This window comes from Terrapene carolina, unplaced genomic scaffold (genome assembly GCF_002925995.2).
Source record: "Terrapene carolina triunguis isolate 2854851 unplaced genomic scaffold, T_m_triunguis-2.0 Scaffold189, whole genome shotgun sequence".
NCBI classification, from domain to species: domain Eukaryota; kingdom Metazoa; phylum Chordata; order Testudines; family Emydidae; genus Terrapene; species Terrapene triunguis.
In genome coordinates, this window is record NW_020664540.1 from 8,581,481 (window position 1) to 8,608,485 (window position 27,005).

A 27,005-nucleotide genomic window follows, 5' to 3' on the forward strand; every position below is an offset into this window, starting at 1 on the left:
TTATTTACCTGCTGACGCAGCAGGTTCGGCCGATCGCGGCCTCCACTCACCGCAGTTCGCCGTCCCGGGCCAATGGGGGCAGCGGGAAGCGGCACGGGCGAGGGATGTGCTGGCTGCGGCTTCCCGCCGCCCCCATTGGCCCAGGACGGCGAACCGCGGCCAGTGGGGGCCGCGATCGGCCGAACCTGCCGCGTCAGCAGGTAAATAAACTGGCCCGGCCTGCCAGGGTGCTTACCCTGGCGAGCCGCGTGTCAAACGTTGCCGACCCCTGATCTAGAAATTGGTGAGAAAGGAAATATCTGACCGCCAAGTTTTCTCCCTACTTCCTTAGGATGTCTTAATTTTTCTGAATGAATCATAGAAGACAAGACATCCTGCTGGCTAACTAACAATCAAATGTATTTTTAGCACATTTGGACTGGTTTGGTTGAAACTTTATAATAAGCTAAGTGTTGGAAAAGCAAATAAATGTGGTAACAGCACAGTAGTATTTAAGGGGAGATATGAAAGTGATAAGCCTAACTTGTTAGACTGGTGTCTTGAATATTGCATGCCTGTGTTTTACTTCAGAATTGCAAACTCTTCACTTTGAACAGTGTGTCTTTTTTATATCTGAGGAATAAATATGCTTGCATAGTGAATTTCATAATAAACGTTTTGTGTTTCATTTAATAAAAGCTTCTTCTTTTTTTTTTTCAATGTTAGTTTGTTTTCTCCAGAAGAAAAGCAGGGTTTTGTTTTTTGAATTGAGGAAAGTCACAGCAATACCTCAGTGTGCGCGCACACACAGACACACACACACACACACACAATCAGTCTCTGCTGTTTAAAAACTTTGCCCTTTTTTAATGTGGCTTTTTGCCCAATTGTCACTACATGCAGTGATTTGTAATTACATTTTTAGTCATAAATAGTATCAAACATTTATGACAGTAATATTAAATTGTCTGGATGGATAGTGTATTTTTCATTCACTTTTTATTTGCAATTTTAATGCTGTGGTAAATGTTGATTATATCTTCTTGTGTCTTCTCAGGACCTGGAATATATTATTTCTTATTCAATATTTTTGCAGTCCTGTTCAGCAAATTAAATGTCAGGTCTTTGTTCTTTAAATGTTTGTCTTCTTGCTAGCAATTACACTAAATCAGCCATTATTGAAGTCACTGTTTTGGTAACAGTCATGAAATCAACTATTTTTCAGGTTTTGGTTATATCCTCCATTTTTAACATTGTTTATATAGTGCTATATGTATATATGACAATGTACAATAAGTGAGTTTTTGCCAAGTAACAGGATCTTGCCCCAAAGACCTTACAACAGAAGCAGGAACAATACAGCACAATACAAATTGGGAAGATTCTTTGAATAGATGGATATTATTGTTTTTTGAAAGAGAGGCAGGGATCTTGATATATGTATATTATTCAGAATAAAATAATCTAATTTACTGATTATATTCCTTAATCTAATATTTTTACAACTAGTAAACGATTAACACAAGAAAAAATGAAGCCATCCAAAATATTTTAAAATAATTAATTTGTGATTTTACAGACTATCAACAGTTCACTCTGCTGTTCTGGAGCCACAGAATTTGCTGTAGAATCTACTCCTGCTGCTGAATTGTGTAGCAGAATATCCACTTTCATTTAAAAAAATAAGTTTCTAACTTTCTGGTTGTGAAGAAAATTTTAATTATGGGAATGTAAACTGATGCGATGCTGTTTTCTTTTGTCTGCAAACAGACAGTGAATCAATACCTATTTGTGATGTGAACTGCCCTATTTATGTCACTAAGGTGTTACCTCTGAAATCTAATTACGATGACATAATTGCCCACAGTGTTAACTACTTCATGATGACTGTTTTAGTTGCAACATCAAACTGTTATGCTCATCTCACAATTCCAAACCAACCCCTATGTCTTTCTAAGTGCCAAAAGCCACAAAAACTTCCTACTAGATTTCCAAAACATCTAGATTCCTCCCTGAGAACTTTCACAATGCAGTTGTACATTTGTACATTTTCAATACAAATTTCTGCATCACATTTAAAACTGAAGATTTAGGGGCAGTGTAAAAAAAAAGAATTTAATATTGAAATAAATAACAATAAATAATTTAATGATAGGATAATCAATTATGCAAATAGTCCTAACCAAAGGTGCCCATATGTTAATTTGGTGGTCTTAGTCCCATTAACAAATGACAGGGCCCACATCTCAAAAATCAGCATTGCAGTTGGTGCCCTTGTTTCTAGCCTTAAGAGAAGCCAGAGGTTCAGTGAGCATGTGGATCGAGTTCTCTGCTTACTTGTAAAGGTTGTTCTTTCAGGTAACGTTTGAGATTTAGCAAGATTTGAGACATTACCTATCCTCGGCATCATCCATGTTGTACCTTTCTATGGATAGATATTATTTGTGCTAGTTTATAAAGATCCATTTAGCCCATGCTTTTGAGAACTTCATTGTCTAGTCCTGTCAGTCAGGTTTCTTTTGTTAAGACATGGAGATCAGTGAATTATTTTAGATGGTGCAGACAAGTAGTCTGGTTTGATTTTTCTTTGGAAAAAGTAACTAGGAGCTAGATTCACAAAAGCACCAATGTCCAACATTTAGGCACCACTCACGTTCACAAAATCACTGTTCAGCTGCCACTTAAATCCCCTCAGATTTATTTGAGCATAAGCTTTCGTGGGTAAAAAACCCACTTCTTCAGATGCATGGAGTGAAAATTACAGATGCAGGCATAAATATACTGACACATGAAGAGAAGGTTGTTACCTTACAAGATACAGCCTATGTCACCTGATCCAGTAGGCGTGCTCTTGAGCAAGCCTAACCTGCACAAAAGACAGCTGGGAAGTTGGGGGGCAGGTGGTGTGTGCGTGCATGCATCAGAATTCCCAGCAGCTTATGCACTTGTTACCTAGAATGTGTGGGAGAGACAGGTTTGAATCCCCACTCTGCTTGATTTAGTTTAGGGACTTGTGCCCAGGTTATCTACATCCTAGGTGATTGCCCGAACCACATGCTCTTGGCTATTCTGGTGTGGAGATCTCTCAATCTCTTCTGTTGAAGCTGTTCAACTTTATGTATGTAATTAAATAGTCATTGGAGCAGAGACTTGAACCTGATTTATCCACATCACAGGGGAGTGCACTAACCACTGGGCTATTTGGTTAAAATAGGGGTAGTCTATCTCTTCATCCTCCCCCCACCCTCCACCTAAGCCAGGTCAGCCCTAACTCCAGGAGAGGGTTCATGGCTGAGAATCCTGAGCAGAGATAGGTGCCTCCCTCTGGCCTGTCAGTCATGTAAGGCCTAGATCAGGGGTAGGCAACCTTTCAGAAGTGGTGTGCCGAGTCTTCATTTATTCACTCTGATTTAAGGTTTCGCGTGCCAGTAATACATTTTAACGTTTTTAGAAGGTCTCTTTCTATAAGTCTATAATATATAACTAAACTATTGTTGTATGTAAAGTAAATAAGGTTTTTAAAATGTTTAAGAAGCTTCATTTAAAATTAAATTAAAATGCAGAGACCCCCGGGCCGGTGGCCAGGACCCGGGCAGTATGAGTGCCACTGAAAATCAGCTCACGTGCCGCCTTCGGCACGCGTGCGATAGGTTGCCTACCCCTGGCCTAGATCAATGGGCTCTGTAGATCTGGGCCCTAAGCCCTGGCTTTTTCCTCTGCATTTCACTCCTAGGCAGGAGTGACTCCGTACTCAGCTTGGTGGCTTCTGCGAATCCCTTTCTTAGGTGTCTAACTTTCCCCATGCGTTGTATGGGAAGCCTGGATGCCTAACTCAGAGCTGTGAATTCCATTGGGTAGCAGGCTTCTAGGAGTTAGCATTGCAATGCTTACGTCCTTTTTGTGAATGTAGCCCTATGTTTTCTTTAAAAAGTGAGACTCATCAAATAGTAATCATTGGCAGGTTTTCTAAGCCATATATGCTTTTGGACTCACAGCTGTAAAAGCTTTGGGAAAACAAATTTCTGTCTATGAAAACTTTTCTCTACAGAAAAAATCCTCGCTTGATTTTCAAATAATAAGATAAATAATTTGTATGAATTAGCCCCAGTTAAACTGATTGATTTTATTAATCTTCTTGATGTGTTTAATTCGGAAATAACTTTTAATTAATAAAAAAATCATTAATACACTTTTTAACTTGTGCCATAGCTGGAAACCAACATATGTAGTTCTTAGCAAGCATGAAGAATATTTGAATAACCAACTCAAAAACTGCCAAGAAACTACAGAAAGTGACAAGTAAGTATGAGAATTTGAGATTATTTTATGTTAAGAATACTTTCAAGCAATGATAATAAGCACTCTAGCTGCTAAGTGTAGAAATCTGCAAACTACATTGCAGGGAGCTATCATTTTTTAATCGATACTTTTAATTTTCAGGACAATAACAAATGTCTTCATAATTGAAAGAATATTCATTAGAGATATATGAGTTCATGCATATTCATAACGTTCAGGCTTATACTAATTTTGAGACATATTTTATCCTTACGCTTGTACAGCACTCCAGTTGATGTAAATACACAAAAATTAAGGGTCAAATGTGGCCCTTCATTAGAAATGACTCCAAATCCTAACTACTTCCCAAGTACATATTGGAATTTTTCAAACCCTTGCTCTACTGTATACAATTTAAGGAAAAAAATCCTCCTTGAAACAGAGACCAGTAACATTTCAGGTTTGGCAGCCATATGTTGTAAAAACCAGTGAGTACTAATGAGAAACCATAACTCCCTGTGGCAAAGCCCCGCCTCCTTGGCCCCAATCTCGAAAAAGGCCGAGAGGAAATACTTTGTGCTGGCAAAGGACCATGAATACCTGTATTCACACCCGGCACCCAACTTGCTCGTCGTGGAATCGGTAAACCACAGAGAGCGTCAGGGCCAGCCCGCGCCCACCCCAAAAAATAAAGACGCCAGGAGACTGGACTCCTTTGGCAGAAAATTTTTAGTCCGATAGCTTCCAGCTTCGGGTAGCCAACCACCAGGCCTTACTGAGCAGGTACGACTTCAACCTGTGGGAGTCTCTGCCTAAATTTGAGCCCCTCCTCCCGGACCGGGACAGGAAGGACTTCAAGGCCCTGGTGGAAGAGGGGTCGGCGGCGGCAAAAGCGGTCCTGCAAGCGGCGTCCGATGCGGCGGACACGGCGGCCCGCTCGATGGCTTCCGCGATCACCATGCGCAGGGCACCATGGCTCTTGCTGTGCAGACTGTCGACGGAGGCACAATCGCTGATGCAGGACCTCCCGTTCGATGACAAGGCACTCTTCACAGACCAGACGGACGTCAGGCTGCATGGGATGAAGGATTCCCGCACCACCTTGCAGACCTTGGACCTCTTTGTCCCCCTGGCTAAGGACAAGGCCAAATCTGTTCCGGCGGCTCAACCTGTGAGGAGCAGATATGAGCCCCCGTACAAAAGGCCCAGAGACCAGAAGCATTGGTCTCTGAGGCAATCCCGCTCTGCCCTGCAACCCGGTCCCGGCAAGGGAAGAGGCGGTTTTGACTATCTGCAGGGGGGCACCGGGCCTGTTGCCAGGGAGACCCCCCGATTAATAAAGTTTGTGTTCTGCAACCGATTGTCTGCCTTCCTCAGGGCGTGGTCCCGCATTACTTCGGACCAATGGGTCTTCAGTACCATCTCCAAGGGCTACGTGTTGCAGTTCACCTCACCCCCGCCAAATCACCCGCCATCCACGATGGCCCCGGGGGACCTGGAACATGTCTTCCTCCTGCGTCAGGAGGTGGACCAGTTGCTCCACCTAGGGGCGGTTCAGTTCCAGGGCAAAGGGTTCTACTCCCGATACTTCCTGATCCCAAAGGCGAAAGGGGGTCTCAGGCCTATTCTGGACCTGCGCGACCTGAACAGGTTTCTAACCCGTTCCAAGTTCCGCATGGTGTCCCTGGCCTCTATTATCCTCTCCCTGGACCCGGGGGACTGGTACGCCTAATTTCATGTCCATATTTTCGAGGATCAGAGGGGTAGCCGTGTTAGTCTGAATCTGTAAAAAGCAACAGAGGGTCCTGTGGCACCTTTGAGACTGGCAGGGGTGTTGGGAGCGTGGGCTTTCGTGGGTAGGAACCTCACTTCTTCAGATGAAGTGGGGTTCTTGCCCACGAGGGCTTGTGCTCCCAGTGCTTCTGTTGGTCTCGGAGGTGCCACAGGACCCTCTGATATTTTCGAGGGACACAGATGATTCCTCCTGACAGAACAAGGAGCAATGGTGTCAAGTTGCAGTGGGGGAGGTCTAGGTTGGATATTAGGAAACACTATTTCACTAGGAGGGTGGTGAAGCACTGGAATGCGTTACCTAGGGAGGTGGTGGAATCTCCTTCCTTGGAGGTTTTTAAGGCCCGGCTTGACAAAGCCTTGCTGGGATGATTTAGTTGGGAATTGGTCCTGCTTTGAGCAGGGGGTTGGACTAGATGACCTCCCGAGGTCCCTTCCAACCCTGATATTCTATGAAATAGTGTTAGCCTAATGCCTGCCATGACTTATCTGTCATCACTATGACATATTTCTAAGTACACTGCAGTGTCAATAGTTTTAGGATAATACAGTAGAATCTCAGAGTTACAAACACCTCAGGAATGGAGGTTGTTCATAACACTGAAATGTTTGTAATTCTTTGAACAAAACATTATGACTGTTCTTTCAAAAGTTTACAACTGAACATTGACTTAATACAGATTTGAAACTTTACTATGCAGAAGAAAAAAGCTGCTTTTAATCAATTTAATTTAAATGAAACAAGCACAGAAACAGTTTTTTACCTTGTCAAATCTTTTTATTTTAATTTCCCTTTATTTTTAGTAGTTTACGTTTAACAGTACTGTAATGGACAGCATTTGCTATCTTTTTTTTTTGTTTTTGGTCTCTGCTGCCTGATTGCATACTTCTGGTTCCAAATGAGGTGTGTGGTTGAGTGGTCAGTTCATAACCCTGTTGTTCATAACCCTGAGGTTCTACTGTAGTGAAGTAGTTCAAGTAGTCTTTTTAAAAAGCATTCAGAAAATACAGAGGCAGGTATAAATACACAGCACATGAAAAGATGGGAGTTGCCTTACCAAGTGGGGGTTCAGTGCTAACGAGCCAATTCAATTAAGGTGGAAGTTGCTGGTGACTACACACCACACAATAAAAACACTAACCCAGGAACCAATCCCTGCAACAGACCCTGTTGCCAACTCTGTCCACATATCTATTCAAGGGACACCCATCATAGGACCTAACCACATCAGCCACACCATCAGGGTCTCGTTCACCTGCACATCTGCCAATGTGATATATGCCATCATGTGCCAGCAGTGCCCCTCTGCCATGTACATTGGCCAAACTGGACAGTCTCTACGCAAAAGTATAAATGGACACAAATCAGACATCAAGAATTATAACATTCAAAAACCAGTAGGAGAACACTTCAGTCTCCCTGGACAGTCAATAACAGACTTAAAAGTGGCAATTCTTCAACAAAAAAACGTCAAAAACAGATTCCAATGAGAAACGGCAGAACTGGAATTAATTTGCAAACCGGTCACCATCAAAATAGGCCTGAATAAAGACTGGGAGTGGATGGGTCACTACAAAAACTAATTTCCCCCTGCTGATACTCACACCTTCTTGTCAACTGTTTGAAATGGGCCACCTTGATTACATTGGCCTCATTAGCACTACAAAAGTGATTTTTCCTCCCTTGGTATTCACCCCTTCTTGTCAACTGTTGAGAATAGCCCACTTCCACCTTAATTGAGTTGGCTTGTTAGCACTGACCCCCCACTTGGTAAGGCAACTCCCATCTTTTCATGTGCTGTGTATTTATACCTGCCTCTGTATTTTCCACTTCATGCATCTGATGAAGTGGGTTTTAGCACACGAAGGCTTATGCCCAAATAAATTTGTTAGTCTCTAAAGTGCCACAAGGACTCCATGTTGTATTTGCAACATGGTTTACCTTTATTGATTTAACACAGGATGATTACCTTTCTATGCAACGCTCCTTTTCTTTCCTGTGGTTTCCAAAGATGATATTGATCACTTCAGCACTTTTTGTGCTGAATTGCTTTTATATTGTCTTTGTTTTTTGTTTGTAGTAATGCCTACAAAAGCATTCCCGAACATTGCTGGTTTAAATTAGAGAATAAAATATTTTTTTAATGTGGCCTTTTTTACTGATTCTATGTATTTTTTTAATTTTGGGGATGTGTACTCAGATGATTTCACTGGACTTATACCAGCATAAAATTGATTTCGGGGTCAGTCCTGCCAGCTGGTGAGTGTTCTGGCCTTATCCAGCAAAATGTTTAAGCAATGTGAATAGTTTCATTTAATGGGACTAATTTGTGTGCTTACAGAGTGCTCAGTACCTCCTAAGAGAAAGCCCTTAAACCAGTTATGAATTAGGCCCCTGTTTGTTAACATCGAAAGCTGAGAAGCACTTAAGGAAGTTGGGCCATAAATTGGTTCAGCTCCATTGAAATCAGTAGAACTGTGTCAATTTATGCCAGCAGAGAATTTGGCCTGCTGTATGTTTTATGTTAAGCCATATACAAATGAAACCATCTGAATGCTGCAAAGCTGTCTTTGGACATGTATATTCTGCATCACTTTCAGAACAATAAGAAACGATTGTTTTCATTTCACAACTGTGTACTCTGTTTTGTACTGCATAGTATTCGATGAAAGGGAATAATTACAGCCAAATAAGGTTGTATTCATCATAACCTGACCTTTGTCAACAGAGTAACAGATCAAATTGAGTTGATTTTTTTTACATAATTAACTTCTTTCTCAAGTTAAATGACTTACAATACATTAATGCAAGAAATATTCTGAATCAAAACATTATTCCACTTTGTTGTTTTAATAGGAAAATGTATCAGGATCACATGAACCAGTATAAAGAGATTTTGAAACAACACAAAGCAAAATATTCAGAAAATGCTCTTGCTCAGGAATATTATATGAAAAAAAAAGAGATTGAAGAAATCCGGAATAGAGTTCTGAAACATTCTGAACAATTTAAATGGAAGGAAGCTAACCTTTTGGATATTTTAGGTACCGGTATTACCATATTAATAGGGTCCAGTTAAATAATAATAATTTATAGTCCATTGCAAATTCAAAGCATTGTACAAACATTAACTAATTAATCTCCTTCATAGGTAAGAACTATTTTCTCCCTTATACAAATGGAGTCAGTGGCAAAACCTGGATTTCAACACAGGGCTTTCTGAGTGCTCATCACTCAGAGTCACATGTCCTTTGGCTTGTGGTAACAGGTCCTTAGAGTATTCCATTGTACCAGAGGCTTTTTTACTATTTTGAAGTTAATTTTCAAACATTTATTTCATGTTGTTCCTAGTATTGTTGTTGTTCTATGTGTCTGTATTATATTGCTCTTTCTGTACAGCACTTTAACACAAACGCAGAGTGCTTCCCCAACCAATTAATATTATATATTAATTGTCTTTGCGAAAAATATGACATTAGTGAATGAACAATCTAAAATGCAACTTTATTTTTTCAGAGCCTGCTCCTTTCAGGTCACTTTCTGATTGGGCGTTACAGATGTATCCATGACACATTCTCTATATTTACTGGCTGGTGGGTAGGAAAGTTTGTTTGGCTTTTTCACTATCTTTGTAGCCTTGAATGTGGTGATGATGATGGGCGATCACTCGTTACCGAGTTTGATCATTTTCCATGGGAGTTATGGGTCCTCAGGTGGCTAATAACAGGGCCACCCAGAGGATTCAGGGGGCCTGGGGCAAAGCAATTTCGTGGGCCCCTTCCATAAAAAAAAGTTGCAATACTATAGAATACTATATTCTCGTGGGGGCCCCTGTGGGGCCGGGGCCTGGGACAAATTGCCCCACTTGCCTCTTCCCCCCCCCCCGGGCAGCCCTGGCTAATAAGGCCAATCCTTGAACCACAAGTTCTATTGCAATGAGGGCAGATGTTTTCAGGCTCAGCAGGAGGCTGTTGATCATGACTGGAAGCCAGTCTCGCCTTCCTTCTGCGCCTCTTGTCCTCTGCAGCTTGTCGGCGAGCAAATGTGATAATAGCCACAAGAAATTACTGTCATTAAATTACAACTTTACGCTTAGACATTATTTCTGCAGGAGTTTTGCCCGAGGGAAAATTGAGAGCCAAATAATACCCTCCATGAGTGGGGCCCTGGAGGAAGAAAACTGAGGTTCCTTTCATGAAGTTTCTATCAAAATGTTCCATTAGAGAAGGGTGGGGTTTTGCTACACCATGGAAGAATAAGAAGATTTAGTCTCCAAACCTTGACTAAAGAGTCTGCTGAGGCTATCTGCACATATAGCATGTGCCTCTGCACTGGCTCCAAGGCCTCCTGAAGCAACCCCGCCGCCTCCCAGCTGCATAACTACATTGTAGCTGCACAACAAGGTAACCTCCAGAGCAGCTTGGGGGAGGAAATGCTTTTCTCCAATCCACAAGAGTTCCGCTGAACCTCACTGTCTCTTCAGTGTGGATCTGGAACCCGAAAGGGCTCCGGGACATAGGTGTGTGCGCGCACACATGTAGGAAACAGTGCTGTGTAGCTGGCTGGACCCCTCTTCCCACTTATTGGTCAAATACTGCCATTTCTTACCCGTTCGCAGTTACATCACGCAATTAAGGTAACATCTGGCCCTCAGAACTTACTCATTCAAAACTCCCATTGGCTTTAAAGAGAGTTTGCTTAAGGGTTGAGTAAAAACTCTGGGCCAGATCCTTACCTCAGAGGGGTTGCCCTTTCATGAATCTCCCCATTTCTGCACATTATGGGAGATCAGCCAACTCTTCAGCACCCCAACCACCACCTGGGTGTGGCAGAACTCTTTCTGAATATCCAGTGTCTGCACTGAGGGGATAAGGGTGTGATTGGGTGGGCCGGGACTCCATGGACTTTATCTGGAAAAGGGAATACAGTCCTAGAGTACTTCTAGTGCACAATCCCTTACTGTGACCAGCAGGGAGTCCCTGTTAGTGCAGCTCCAATGGATTCAACACTAATGTGGAGGCACATAGCCTGCACATAGATGACCCTGGTCTCCTTGATTCTGCAGGCTTGTGCGTGGCCCTTGCACCCTTTTTGTGAGGGGGCACACTCCATTCCCCTGACAGACAATGTAGGAAAATCTCCAAAAACAAATCCTCACTAAGATTTCCTCCCCCAAATCTCTCTACAGCAGATTTTAACAGTGCAGGGGACATTCAGGCTCTGAGTATAGGACTTCAGCATATGACCCAATGGGAGTTTTGCCCCTTACAGGGATCATATAGGTGTAATTCATCAACTGTGTAGATAGAAACTTTTTCAGTATAATATACATACAGATTTAATAGTTTAATATCTGTATTCTTTGACATGATAGTATGTCATACATACTATACTCACTGTTTCTTTAACATAAAAGTGCTTATCTGAGGCAAAAAACACAAGACGTCCTCAAGCATGCTGCAGTTTTTACCCAGAAATCTTTTGAACTAGAGAAAGAAGCAGATGAAGTAGAAATGAAAATTAATTATTTCAAACAGGTAACAGTGTATTAATATATAATTTAATTATATACAATTGTATTTTACATTTGTATATGCATGGATATACACTAATATGTCACTGTGTCTTTCTGTAGTGATAACAGTATATTGTGTTTCCTAGCACACAGGCATACAGGATGACTCCAGAATTAGTAATTACTGTATTGTTTCTGTTGCATTGTAAGTGTTCTATTTAGGAAAGGGGGAAATGTGACTCCATGAATTTATGGACTCTTGAGGATTGCCTTATATTGATCTCAGCTTACACCATCATTTCCCTCAAGGCACAGTGTCATGGTGACCTCCCTTCCAGCTCAAGAAGGCTAAACCTATCAGTGCCATTCCTAAATGCACCACAGTGCTCCCAGTTCCTGCTGGCATTTAAGATGTTGCAAGTTAACCTTGTGAATATTAATGTATTGTACCTAAATATGGAGTTCATTGTCAGAATGGCATACATTCCTGTTCTCTTTTGAATAGATGTATTGCTAGATAATTCTGTCTCAGATGATCCTCATCTCCACAGCTTGTGCCTTTGCACCAGAGCTAAACATAGTCCTGTTGGGTAGCAGAAGCACTGCTCACAGTTAGGACCACCTTCCTAACAAGGTGTGTGTAAGGACACAGCCATGGCCCCACGCTCCTAACACACTGCCCAACTGAGCTGGCTTGGTGTGGAGGAAGGCACACTGTATACCTGTCAGTGGATGCTGAAGCTGTTACCCCAGCATGCAGTGCCCAGGAGGCATTTCGGCTAACTTAACCAAAATTCCTTCTGTTGCCCTGTGGCCCCTCTGCACCCAGAGAGGGCAGTGGCAGTAAGACACAGTATGGCCCATAATATCCAGGTTAGCTCACTGTCAGTAGCGTTTCATCCAGAATACTTTTAGCATAATAAGATATATACTGTGTGGGAATTTGGAATTCCTTAAATGCTTGGGAAATTTTCTCCAGTCCAGGACCTCTTGGTGATGTCTTCCTGAACAATTTATCCTGAGTTCTTCCTGAAGACTCCCACAACTTTAGAAGCTGGGGAATTAGTCTCCAACCTGAGTATAGCATTATGTAGTTGATGCCATGTTGGAATTATTGTAATACATTTATGCACGTTAACCAAATAGGAATTAAATGTTAATGAATTTTTAATTCATACTCTTATAGTCCCACTATGAAAGAGTTTGCTCTAGGACACTGTTAAAATGATTTTTAGGGACTTACATAACATCCCCAGGCTGAATTTCTGTGATACTTTAGGTCACGTTCTAGAATGTGAACTGGCAGGTGTCTACAAAAAATTGTTGGAGAGAGGTATTTGGACGTTGACTCCATCCACTCTAGGTTGGGCTTCTAGCTTGGTGAGCTTTTAGAAGAAGTGGAGATCTGGAAGTCTTGAAATATTGCTGAGCTACAGTGAACTTACATTTTGCCTTAGAAGACCTAGAGAGAGAGAAGGTGTGAGAATTGGAAATCACGTAAAAGGATCGGATTATCTAAAACACACACATCTCTTTGTAAATGTGGAAGATATGGGAAGAAGGATTATTCTCTCGTGAAGATTTAGCATTAGGACAGATATTTTTGTTTCATTTGATATTGGTTTCATGCTTCCTGTATATATTAGTCCAATTCTTTATTATTTGCTCTTCTTTTGATATTTTACTATTAATTTGCTACTTACTGGCTTGCTGCAGATAGATAAAGGATTTAGAAGAGGAACAATAGCCTAAATTGATCCATCATTGAAACATACTTCATTACATCAGAGGCATAACAATGATCAAGAAGCTGCATTGCAGTTCTATAAACTAAGGGACAGTCCTGAGTCCATTAAAGTCAATGGCAAAAGTTAAGTCAAAACTGCAGTGGGAACAGAGTCAGTCCCTACCTGAGTATTATTTATTTATTTATTTGTATTACTGTAGTGCCTAATGACAGGTTTCAGAGTAGCAGCCGTGTTAGTCTGTATCCGCAAAAAGAACAGGAGTACTTGTGGCACCTTAGAGACTAACAAATTTATTAGAGCATAAGCTTTCGTGGGCTACAACCCACTTCTTCGGATGCATGCCTAAGGATCCCAATCAGAGAAGGTCCCACTGTGCAAGGCTCTGGATAAACACTTAATAAAATGGCTTAGGGACAGTAATGTTATAATAATTAAAGAGACCATCTAAAGAGCTCCTATCTATGAATGGATTTAGCAACATCGGCAGACATCTGTGGCAGGCTGTTAATATTTTTCGACTTTTGACATTTATTTTATTCATTACTTTTTAAGCACTTTGAAAGGAGTACAGAAGATCAAAATCATTCTAAAATTATTGAAGGAAAAAGTAAAAAAAAATTAGAGAAAAGGAAGGCGTTTAAAGAAAGGTAAACTTTTAAACTCAGTTCTACAGTCTGCGGATAAGTGTGATGGGGCAAAGCCTGGAACCGTGTATAAAGTCTGGCATGTCTGGGGCACTAGAATTTTCCCTCAGTCCGGTACAGAGAACCAGCTCAACTTCTCCACAGTGGCTTCACCAGCCCATTGGTGTAGTTTGACTTCTATATTTGGGGGGCAGCTCCTGTCAGGCAAACAGGGCCATGTGTGGGGCGGAGGGGCAAATTCTGCGCCTGCCCGAGGCTTGCAGTTTGGGGGGACAACACACCTCCTGCCCCCCAAACTACATCCATGGTTATGGCTATGACTGCTGCACTTCTCATCCCAACACAAATGGATTTAATTATTTTAGTAAAAGCTGGGGAAAACTTGATTTTAAAAAGCTGAATCTGTCTGAAGACATCTAATTCAAATCTGTTAAGTGTTGGTCTTTGATTCACACCACCACTGCTTAGATTTATGTATACATCTTGCAGCTGTTGAATATTGCTGCAGTTATTATGAAATCAGAAGTAACAGCCACATCATCTTTACTACACAAAAAGAGTTGTAAATATTTGGTGCATAACTAACAATCTGGGTTTTAGAGGCTTCCAAATGTCATCTGTGATCAGTTCATTTTTTGAGCCACTTAAGAAATCTAAACCCTAATTTAATTCTTAAAAACATGCATGATTGAAAGCTGTATAGACAGGATTAATGGCTTAGTAAATTAGTCAGTGGTCATTTACAACTGAGCCTTAGTTTAATTTCAGCTGGTTTACAACTGACTGAAAATCATTGTCAGGGCCAGCCTGAGTTTATATTGGACCTTTGGTGAGTACTAAAACGGGGAGTTAACACCCTATACAAAATTGCAAAACTCTTGTTTTAAGCTCTAACTATGTCTTAAGGACTTGGCCTGATCGTTGTGCACTAAATTGTCTTGCATTATGATCTCCTTGTAAAATGAACATGATTTATTTTTAAAGCTTTTAAATTAGTGTTTATTAGGCTAAAAATGGAAGCATTTATCATTTTACTATCCTTTAAATCTCTTCCAGAAATCCCCACTCATTGAAGTCTCTGTTTGTGTCCTTTCACAGACTTAGGATGTGTTCAAATGTTTGATTTCTGATGATTTGGACATGTATATCAGTTACATCTGCATGAATATGTTAGCATGCATCCCTGTCTCCTTTTTCCCCTCTTTTGTTGGTAAGACTTCAGAAATAAAGAGAAGCAAAAAAGGCTAACAGTAGTCAAGACTAAATAAGAACAAACTGAAACTCTTCAGGTGGGATTTCCAAAAAAACTTAAGATCCAGATCCTCCAAAGTATTTCTCTCATTCATTCATTCAAGTGTGAATTAGGTACCTAAATACCTTTGAGGACCTGGGCCTAAGTAAGTTAGGCGCACAGATTCCTTTGATTTTTCAAAGGGACTTGTGCTCCCAAGTGACTCAGTCTCTTTTGAAAAATCCCACCCTCCGCTTATCAGTTATAGATAATGTGCTATTGCTCAGAAAGGTTGAAGTCTTAAAAAATGACACTGACATATGTAATGTTCATGCTCTAGGTTTTCCAAAAGTGTTTGAGAGACAAAGTGCACAATTGTTTCTCAGTTTGACTAGAGATTTTAATTCTCCCTTTGAGTATCTAAAGTATTTGTTTCCCAAATAAGAGATTTTTGCCAAAGCTGTCTGGAAAGTCTATTCCATGGACTGTGATTGTAATTCTTTCATCCTCTCTAGATCATGACTGATTAGATTTTATTTACTAATGGAAAAAGTTCATAATATGTTAGAGAATAAAAATATTCTTAAGGGGCTTGTCTGTATTATGAAATTTAGAACATGACCTTGAAGAGTCAGTGCCAGCTATGAAAGCACAGGCGCTGTAGGTAAGGACAAGTCATGTTCAGCATCATGTCAGTTAGTCATGGTTAAAAATACTCAGCACTACTTGTCTTTGTCTATGATGACTGCAAAGTCACCGTGAGCATTGTGTTAATGAGGCTCTTCAAGGTTGTGTTCTAACACAATAAATATTGTAGTGAAGACAAGGCCATGTTCACTGATATCTCACAGCTTCATCAAGCTAGGATAAAGAAATTACTGCTGTGGACACAAGATTTTATTTTGACTTTAGAGCCTCTACTTTTGCCGTTTGACGTGCACCTTGGCAAAAAGCCAAAAGAATTATCTGTTTTGCAATTATGATCAAGATAAAGATTTCTTATTTACTCAGATGACTAATAACAATACAGCTGAAGTAGATACTGAAGACAAATTATCTTTTTTGTTCGTGCTGCAATTTTGAACATTTTGAGCTTCAGTCTGTAGTTTGATTTTTCTTTTAATGATTATCAATTAAGTCAGAGAGAAGGAAAGACCATATGATTCCTATGGATTTTTTCAATAGCATTTTTAAGGGGGAAAATATATAACCCCCTTGTATATGTGTTAAGTTTAACTCCAAGCTGATTTGAAGGTCTTTATTCCTAAGACTTCATTTAAATATTTATCTTTGTCATCTTAAGAAATTATGACATGTGACTGAAGTCTTGTTTCAGTAGCTCTGATGGAAAGATGTATTTTCCTGGAATGATAAATAATGTAAAAATACTTTATTACCATAGGGCCGGATTGTTAAAGGTATTTAGGCACCTAAATATTTCAAAAGCACCTGGATGCCTACCTCCCACTGGCTTTTGAACATCCCACTAGGCACCCAATTGCATCTTTAGATATCTAAATAGCTTTAAAAATCTGGTCTGTAGTATCAGGTAGTTTTTGCTCAGAACCGCCATTATATCACAGCCTTGTCCAATTCAGTGCAGAATGAAGGCAACAGGTGTCACCAAACAGCCTAGTCCTGAACAAAATGCAACTAAGTAGTCCTAGAAAAAGCTCTCGGTTTATCTCCAACTTTATCCCTGGTTGCTTTTCAGCACTTGCCATGCATTGATTTCCTTGACATCTTAAAATGACACCATCAGCTTTAATATCACACTTCTTTTGGAAGATTTAGCTATTGCTAGAAGTAATACCTATGATTACTATAACCGAAAGATTCTTCTCTTTTTCTCCAGTTTGTTTATTTTGTGCATTAGACAGCACTTGGTGTATGGTCATCTATTTAGTTCATTATGCCTCAATCCAGCAAAGCAATAAGCATATGCATAACTTTAAGCCTGTGAGTAGTCCCATTGACTTCACTGGAATTATTCACTTGCTTAAAGTAAACACTTGCTTTCATGTGCTTAAATGCACTGATAGATCAAGGCCCTTTCCTCTTTTGTGTGTGTGTTGCTGTGTTATATGGATCTTTCAGACAGCCACAGGGAAAGAGACACTTTTTTTTAAATTAGGAAATTTTGATTTCAAAATTACAAAATAATGCAAAGGGGACTTGAGAGCAGGTACCTGAAAGTACTTTTATTTTTTTTCTTTTATAATGACAAACTTTCAAATTGACTGCGTCCCTTTAGTTATGATCAACCCATTGCCACTTTCACCTTCTGCTATCTTCAAGACCTCTTTATGCTTGGTTTGCAAGCTTTAAGGAAAGTTTAAAATTTGATGGATTTCTGGGCTAAAAGGGTTTGGATCTTTCTTGAAGTATGGATCTTGGGAAGAAAACACCTTTGAAAACTCCACTTAGAATAGTCAGGTTTTACTAAATTTAATTTTTAATTGTTGACTCCATTTTTAATTTAGGATGTTTGAAGAGATTGGAAATCTACAGTTATTAAATGGGAAACATCAACAGTATAAACCATTACATCTGCCTTGCATTCCTCAGAAATTAGTCCAATCTGTACAGACTTTTAGACTGTCTTCGCAAAGGACAGAAACAGGTGCAGTGTGTGTTTCTAATGATATTCTTTCTTTTATTTTTTTTTTGTGAGGGGCAGGGGTGTGTGGAATTTGGTTCAAAAAGTAATGAAAATATAGAAACCATAGTAACTTATCTAATCAACGGTCTTTACTATGGCACTTAATTCGGACTTTCAATGGGAGTTGGATGCCTTACTGCCCTTTGTGCTTTGAAAATCTCCCCCTACCTCTGATACCTGACTCTTCTCTGCCACAAAGGACATGATAGTATTTTACTCATTTTAGGTAAATCCAGTAAACTGTATTGAAATATTTGAAATTTTGCATTGGTGAAATTTTTCAAACATTAGTTTTTGCATACATTAGTTTACAGTAAATCACCTGGTACTTTCATACTGTGCGATATATTTCTCTCAGATCCATATTAAATGCCAAGTTGATTAGTTTTATTCACAAGTTCAATTTAATTAGGGCACACTGTTTAAATATAATACTGCTAACAATGTCAAGTAATGTTTATTGAATAATGCAGGTGAAGAAGAAAGAGACAATTCCATGGACCATTCAGGTATTGCTAGTATTTCCTTGAGCCAAGTGAACAGTGAAACACAGGTATGCAGTTCTCCACTTGAGAAGGCCATGATGCCACAGAAGATGTTTTATTTGTTTAAATTAAAAGCACTTAAAATATTTCCAGTGCTACCGTATCTTAAAACTAGATAACACAGGGAGGTAGATGGCTCAGGATTTGGTAATAGGATAGAGAATCTTTCCCCCTTAGGTTGCTGTTTCAAATCAAACTCAAGTCACTAGTGACTGAATGCTTTTACTCTCTGATGGCCATTATGAATTGAGATTGGTGATCATACTAGGCATTCTACCATTGCCTTCTTTTCAAAATCCAGGTCTATAACTGTGCCCCCACTCGTACATGGTATCCAAGTCTTTTAAATGACATCAGGAGATTCACTTGGGCATGTTTAGCAAGTTCTTGGCATCCTAAAACAGGGCATGTTCTTGAATCACTGAACAATCATCAGTTGGCTACCCCAATAAAGAATTTAATAAAGAACTGACGCCTAGACGCATTAGACTCTCTGTGGCTGACAGCTCAGTTTTGAAGATCAGACAGGGAAAATAAACCAGGGCCCTATATCTTAAAGGCACAGACAGAGCCTCTCCATACACTGGAACAACCTGTACTTACATTTTGTCTCTCCCTCCCATGCCCAGAAAAACAGCTTTTGTGGTATATTGAAATGTACTACAGCTTAAAGCACATCCAGTAACTGATTTTTTATGGAACTAAATATTAAAATAAATAGCAATCAATAAAATGTACCTAGCATTCATATTTATATTTAATTGTGAATACAGGCTTTCAATTTGGAAAGCTGCTTATTTTATGCTGCCCTCGAATGTCAAAGTGCTGCTGCAGAATTTAATATTAATAATACATAACTGCAACAGATAATACATTGAAGCAATTGTCAAAGGAAAAGGTAGACTTATGGGCAGCTAGGTGTGTGGTGAGGGTGGATTTTTGCATTTTGAGAAGAGTGAAAGAGGAGTAGCTTTCAGCACTAGAAAGGTGATGGGGGCTTTCTTTTCCTTCCTGCTTGTGGCAGTTTTCTTACCTGTAATTCTTCCTTCTAGGAGAAAGGAGTATTCCCTGTCTCTCTAGGAGAAGGGTATACATGGCTCCTTTCCCTCTTCCTCTTATCAACCCCATAATCCTCTGTCCATATAGGGCAGTGGGATTTTCTATTGGCTTCTTTTTTTCAAGCCAGTCTATAATTCAACCCTCAGATCCACCTACTTCCCATTGTGTCATCCCTTCAAGGACCATGCAAAGTATTATTCCAATAATAGTGTTGATTTCTGGATTTCATATATACCTTTACAGAAGAGTGAAAACAGCAAATGCTGAATAATGATTGTTTTTGTTTTCTGTCACTGGCAGCAAAGGTTTACACTGAAATCAGACTATATACACTATTGTAGCATTACGAAATCAGTACAGATTTTTTTTTATGTTCTATAAGTTTTCTCTTCATCAATTTTCTGTATTTAATGAGTTAAGTTCCATTCCCATTTCTCCAAACATTAAGATAATTGTTGGAATAACTGGAACAATATAGTTAAAATAGTTCTTTCCAGGGTACAGGTTAGTTCCAAATACATACAATACTAATTAAGGCCCCGTTTATGCAGAGGCTTAACATTAAGCATGTGAATAGGCCTATTGACAAAGTTGAGCAAATGTAAATGTTTTTGCATGATTGAAGAGGTCTTGGCTTAATTTAACACACCATAATAGAACAAAGGGGGCTAAGCAGAGAAAAAGTCCAGTTATTTAGTAGAAACACAGTATATTGGTACTTAATACAGGGTGTACTTTGGACTCACTGTTCACTTTGAGTCTAGTACATCAGTTTTGAAAATATCTCATAACTAAAATATTTCAGATAGTGAATCTAGAGATATGCTGAACCACAAGACTATCTAACCCATGAGTAAATTAGGTGTATTTTGGCCCTACACCACTTAGAATCCACTAAAGCACTTGATTCCAGAATTATGAAATACTTCTGAAAGATTTTAATGATCGGAATATGTAAAAGTCATACATCAGTTGCAGGATAATGCTTCACAACAGGGCAAAAGATGTAGAAAAACAGGAAACGCACAAACTTAGCCATATTCTGCCATCTGTTACACCTGTACAACCTCACTGGTTTAAAAAGTGTTGCCCAGGAGTACCTGATCTTAGAATTTGTCCTATTAACTGTATTCTCTAAAATCCCAAACAAGTGAGATAAGTTAATGAGTGTCCTCTATTTGGTGCTCAGTTCATTTTGGTATGTGCTTTGCAAATCAAAAAAAATGCTTTAAGTGCCTTATAAAGTACAGTGTTTCTGCTACGTAGGCATTTCATTAGGCTCTTAGTGCCACATTGTGCCATTAAGGCACAGACATGTGCTACACACAGCATGTAGGACCACCCCAGAGGGAACTCTGGTGGGCAGTATTAGTATTCTGCTTTCTGGAACTCCCCAACACACAGGAACTGCAGGCTCACTGTTCCTCACTTTAGGAGTGTGCACATATCGGCCTTTAGAGATGGAGGCAGGTTATGGACCCACTTTCTCCATGGTTGTGAAGGAATAACTACCAAGAATGATTTGGGTTTGCTAACAGACAAATCAAATGTGGGCATAGAACATGATGCTGCCACAAATGGGGTTTTAAGAGGAAAATTATAGTATTACTTTAGGGACCAGGAAATATTCCCCTCTATACATCATTGATGAGGTCATATTGGCAAAAGGACATCATTTGGGAATCCATCCTATAGAAAAATGCTCATCTGGAGGTAATCCAAAGAAAAGCAGCAAAAACAACAAGGTTTGGATGTTATGACCTATAAATAGAGGTTAAGAGGACGGAATTTGTACAGCCTAAGGAAAACTCAAAATATCATTGCTGAAGTAACAATTTTGTAAATGCCTTTGTTTGAAATATTTCCTGTATTTTAGAAATTTAATGAGACTGCAGGGACTAACAATCCCAAAATTGCCAAAGTTCCATCCATAGCAAGCTTGCAAAACCAAATGCAGTTCAGGTAACTTTTTTTAGTAAACCAGTTTTCATTGCTGAAATTATAGATGAAGATGGATTTCATGGAAATAATCCACAGTCAGACAAACAGCAGCATTATTTCTGTTTTCTTAGATTGCTAGTTCCTCAGGAGCAAACAACTTGCAAGCAATGGTTTGAAAATGAAGCTACAGTAATAGGTAAGGGGCTATTTGAGGTTTTTGGATGGAAAGTGCTATCAAAATGCAAGCTCCTCTATACCTGGATAAAACATATGACATAAAAAAAGATGAGGCCAAATTTTCGTCCTGTAATAAATTGGGCTTCCATTTTTGCTTCTGCAATTTTGGTTACTTAGGCAATTTAAGTTTGTAGATGCAGTGAGGTACTGAGACATCCAAGTGACCTAGAAATTGTAGACACAAATTGGATGTATAAAAATGGAAGCCAGTGTCTGAAACAGTGGCCAGAATGGTGTAAGAAAATGGAAAGTAAAGGGTTGTAAGAAATTAAGTGATTTAGGAGTCAATAATTGTCTAAGTAAGATCTGATAAATAACTTATAAAAAGAAGGGAAACAAACACAAAATAAGAGAATAAAAGACATAGAAGGGCAAAGAAGAATTGGGAGAATAGGCACGGTAACTGTAGTTTTCTTGGTAAATTGTAAGGGAATAAGAATTTATTTGTGGGATACATGCAGAACAGGTACAAAATTAGAACAGAAATACGAGAAGAGAACCAATAATTTTAAAATCACAAGTCTTTGAGTTTTGGTTTCAATTGGATTTCCATGGTATTGTCAGGTTAAATCATTGTCAGAAGTTGTAGTGCAGTTTGTGTATGTGAAGATCTTACCTAGACCTTCCAGTATTGCAATGTGGGATCAGGGCCCACAATATGTGGGACATTGCAAGTCTCACATTGTAGGTTCTGAAATGTAGGACAAAAAAATCTTATAACATTTCTCATTTCCCTCTAGCTTTTATCTTTCCCATCTTGTTTTTTCCCTCTCCCTGGAGATTCCTCTGTCACTCCTTGTATGGGTGTGCTGTTCATACTGCTTCCACATCAGCAGGTCTATTTCTGTTCTTGTGTCTGCTACTAACATTCTCAGAGAGCAGTAGCATCAGTCAGGAGGAACAGAGCAAACCAGGCATAATGATAGCAGCCTAAGCAGTGCTTCCATAATATTGGAATAAGTGGCAGAATGATGGGAAACTACTTGGAAAATGGCCACAAAGTGGGATTCCATTAAGATTACAGGACACTTGAAAAGCATTGTCATGGAATTTGAATTGGTTTCATCGTCCTTATCAAATGCTTTGCAGAATCAGTAGGATGAATATACAAAGTCAGCAGCTTCAATACAAATGTTACCCGAACTAGTGTAAATGGTGGAGTCTCTAACTTGAAGTCTTTGGCTATGTCTACACTACAGACCTTACAGCAGCACAGGTGTACTGCTGCAGCTGTGGTGCTGTAAGATCTCCTGTGTAGCTGCTCTGTGCCGATGGGAGAGAGCTCTCCTGTTGGTATGATTAAACCACTGCCAATGAGTGGCAGTAGCTATGTCAATGGAAGAGCGTCTCCCACCAACATAGCACTGTCCACACTGGTGCTTTTGTCGGTGAAACTTATGTCGGTCAGGGATGTGTTTTTTTTCACACCCCTCACCAACAAAAGTTTTACTGACAAAAGTGCTAGAGTAGACATAGCCTTTAAATCATGATTTGAGGACTTCAGTAACTCAACCAGAGGTTAGGGGTCTATTCTAGGAGTGGGTGGGTTAAGTTCTGTGGCCTGCAATATGTAGATCATGGTGGTCCCTTCTGGCCTTAAAGTCTGCGAGTCTATGAATAGCAATGTAAAGTTAGTAGACATTTTCAGGTACCCTTTCCAAATATCAGGTTTCTCATTTAGTTACAAGAACTATCTTTTTAAAATAAATGCTGTTTGTTATTTGTGATACAAACAATGCCAACTTCTTTGTATAGGAAACAAAGATGCTGAATGTGCAGATAAGGGAGCAGCAAGTAAGTCAAAGGATTCTGCATATATATCTCAAGTAAGTTAAACATTTTTCTTGTTTAACTAGTTATTTTATTTAGAATAATGAGATTACTCTGCCTGAAATGAGACTACTGGCAAGAACAAGGAGAGCAGGATTTGGTCCTTGGTTTTTACAGCCTTCAATATAATCATTTATCTGCATATTAAAGACTTTTTTTTTTCAATGTTAAAATTATATTTTCCTCCAATATCCAAGTCATCCCTAAAGATAGCTTAAGTTCACTACACATCTTCCAAGATGTGAAATTTTTTTAGTTAATATACTAATGATACTTGTAAAAAGTGGAGCTTTCTGTCAGGGCAAGAAAATTTTTGGATAGTGGTCAGATTGCTATGAAATACCATGCATTCTTTTGGCACAGTTAGCTTGTTCGTGAATCTACGACCTCAATAAAATGACTTACGTCTATAGTTTTATCAGGGAGGAGAAAACATGGTTACTATAATATATGAGTGTCCCTGAGATTCTGTTCTGTGGCTGATTGGACAGAGGAGTTGTTGCTGTAGCAAGCAAGCTTTAATGTCTTCTTTTGTTTTGGATGATTAAAGATTAGTCCTCCTGGAAGCAATTTTTACTGAAAGCCGTATCAGCTAGTAGTGAAAATTGTCCATTTTATATCTATAAGAGCTCTGAACCTTTCTGTTATCAAACCTTTCTTCAAGAGGCATGTGATATCTATGGGCTTTTTGTTGCACAATGAATTCCAGGTGGCTGAATAAAGAACTTTTATTAAGAAACCAGGGACTTTTCTTTAAAAAAAAAAAAAGTGTGTTTGCGCCAACATTAACTTGTGAAATTTTCTGGTACATGTTTATGGATTTTGGTATTAATTAAAGTCACTAAATAATTGGAGTGTTACCCAATATGAACCTATTTTGATTTATTATTAGTATTTGTATTATGGTAGAGATGTGCTACATTCAGATTGCCATTGGATTAATAGTTTGGGAATTAATTGTATACAGAGTCTGGTTCAAATAAGGTGGTAGAATGAGGTACAAATTATATTTCCATACAACAGTTGATTTCTCTGCGCAATACAGGAAATTTACCTTGTGTAAGGACAGATGGTGATACTTCCACTTATGCTTCCTTGTTTCTTTTGCTGCATGAAGGCCATTTAATTTCTACAGAGGGTAGATGTTGAGAGGATGCACTGATTCATCACATACCTCAATCATCCTGCCTACATGCGCCTTCTTCAGCCAGCACTGGCCAAGTTTTGGGCTATACTGACTCCTATCGTCCCCCAGCTGAGTGGTGCTTGTGGCAGCTTTCAGCCACCACAACCTCTTCCCAGAGATTTTCCATCTTGGAGCCCCTGTATCTACACTGGCAGAAGCTCAGGTTGAAGCTATCCTATAAATTATTAAACATTTTTGTCATTTCTACTTCATTATGTACAGACATATCACAGTGGCACCTAGAGGCCAGTGCTTAATTTGTGCCAGAGCTTGCCAGGGCTGAGCCCTGGCACTTCTAGGTGTGGCAGATCATAGCCTGGTGCCTCTGGGCTTGCCACATCAGTTATGAGAGTAAAAAAAATTGCTTGAGCCCCAGCACTTATTTGCTTGAGCCCTGGCACCTAATTGCTTGAGCCCCCACCAGCACCTCTTTCATTGCTAAAAGCCCCAGCTAAGATCAGGCCCCATTTTCCAGCCATACCAGAAGAAAGACAGGAGGCAATGTATGTGGTTTAATAAGGTTGCAGCTTTATTCATTTAAAACATCTGGGCGTACCTGACAGTAAATTGTACAGTGCAGGTCATCATCATTTTCTTAATCATTGGCACATAATCCCCAACCTGGTCCACCGCCCTCCCTTTGTCTGAGGCAAAAAGGAGCTAAAAAAGAGGTGGGTCATCTTCCCACTGTACCAGACATAGGAGCCCCAAACCCAGCGTACTCAGATCTCTTAAGGGAGAATTCCCTTTAGATCCTCTTCCAGTCACTTTTGTCCGATAACCATATCCTTTCCATAATGAGTATATGCCCTGGACCTCTGCCATGAGTTTTACTTACTAAGTTGCGACATTATAACTTATCCCCTCAACCCCAGCCCACCGGGTCCCAGAACTGCTGTGGGGAAGGCAAAAAAACCCCATTCCACCTCCTCCAATCATGAGGTGAGGGAAAAATTTCTTCCCCGCCTCCAGGAAAAAAGGGTATCTAACATAAGCACATAGCAGGTCCTGAGGAAACGTGGTCCCTAGGCAGATTTTATGGGTGGGTGCTGCCAGCCCAATCCAGGTAAAAGAGGGCTTCTCCAGAGCTGCATGGGGTATAAATACCACCCCCATATACCCTTCCAGTCAGCAGATGCCCTGCCTGGTCCAGCCCTTTCCTGCTTCTCCCTGCTCTGTACAGGTAAACTTTCCTCCCTTTCTCCACCTCTGCTGCTAGTTGGGTGGGGGACCCAAATGGGACAACAACCCTTTTATTTGAGATAGCTGGACAGGGACGCACCACATCAAACTGAGATGAGTACATTGTGCTAGGCACTATACAAACACATAGTAAGAGACAGGCCCTGCCCTGAAGAGCTTGCAGTTTAAATACACAAGATACACAAAGGAAGTGAAGTGACTTGTTTGAAGTCACACAGCAGGTCAGTGGCTAATCTAGATCTCCTGATTCCCAGTCCATTGCTCTGTCCTCTAGGCCATATTGTATCCCCTGACTCCCTACAGTACCTTAACTATGGGGAGTTTGTGGCAGCTTTCTGCTATATGTAAAATCTCTCTCACACACACATTAAATAGAGCTTTATAAAATTGGGGCACCTCAGCTTTCATCAAAGTGAATTGCAATTTTTAAATATTTTTTTTTTAGAATTGCAAATAAACTGGAGTGAAACCCTAACCCTTCCCTGTTTCCACAAAGCTAGAGCAAATAGGCTCTGTGAAGCCCATGTGAGCGAGAGTGTGGGGCAGCTTTACAAACCCTGTACAGCTTCTCTATCATTGATTTCAATAGGAGCAGGCTTCAGGACCACTTTCTCTTAGCCTCATTCGATGCATACCCCTTTGTGCTGTGCTATGTAGAGGTGGTGACTTCTGCCACGTACAGAGGTTACAGAGCCCCGTGCACCCCCTTCTCTGATGCAGAGGAACAGCCATGTGCGTGGGCAAATTTCACCTACTCAGAATAATTAATAATTAAGACATCTTTTACCAGATTAAACTAGAGTGCTAAATCCTCAGTTGCAATGGACAAGGTTGCTATAGTGAAAGGCGGCCACAGCCTCCATGCCACTAGATATGCTCTAGATCAAAAGGAATTATTGATGGAAATTATATTGCCTGTGTTATGCAGGTCAGATTTGGTCCCTTCTGGCATTAGAACCTATGAATTTCACTGGGGTCTCTGGGAAGAGCCAGCACAACCTAGAAAAGCAAATAATGCTGACTGTGGAGGAGATATGGCCAGATGGTGGAAGGATGTGCTGATTCAGTGTTTTGTACACACATCTAAAAAACAAAAGAATTTGGTTGCTGAACACCAGGACCAGGGCCGGCTCCAGGCACCAGGCACCCAAGCTG

At 40.0% G+C, this 27,005-nt stretch overlaps 1 protein-coding gene across 1 annotated transcript in view; it reads left to right on the forward strand.

Moving 5' to 3' along the window:
* The window catches only part of CUNH14orf39 (chromosome unknown C14orf39 homolog), a 50,849-nt gene that overhangs the window by 12,398 nt on the left and 11,446 nt on the right, over positions 1–27,005 (forward strand). The window contains exons 4-13 of the mRNA XM_029912087.1: positions 4,189–4,278; positions 8,906–9,093; positions 9,566–9,608; positions 11,466–11,586; positions 13,865–13,959; positions 17,671–17,810; positions 18,323–18,402; positions 21,330–21,415; positions 21,526–21,590; positions 23,387–23,457. Coding sequence (XP_029767947.1) covers positions 4,189–4,278; positions 8,906–9,093; positions 9,566–9,608; positions 11,466–11,586; positions 13,865–13,959; positions 17,671–17,810; positions 18,323–18,402; positions 21,330–21,415; positions 21,526–21,590; positions 23,387–23,457 — 979 coding nt within the window. The remainder of the gene's footprint in view (positions 1–4,188; positions 4,279–8,905; positions 9,094–9,565; positions 9,609–11,465; positions 11,587–13,864; positions 13,960–17,670; positions 17,811–18,322; positions 18,403–21,329; positions 21,416–21,525; positions 21,591–23,386; positions 23,458–27,005) is intronic.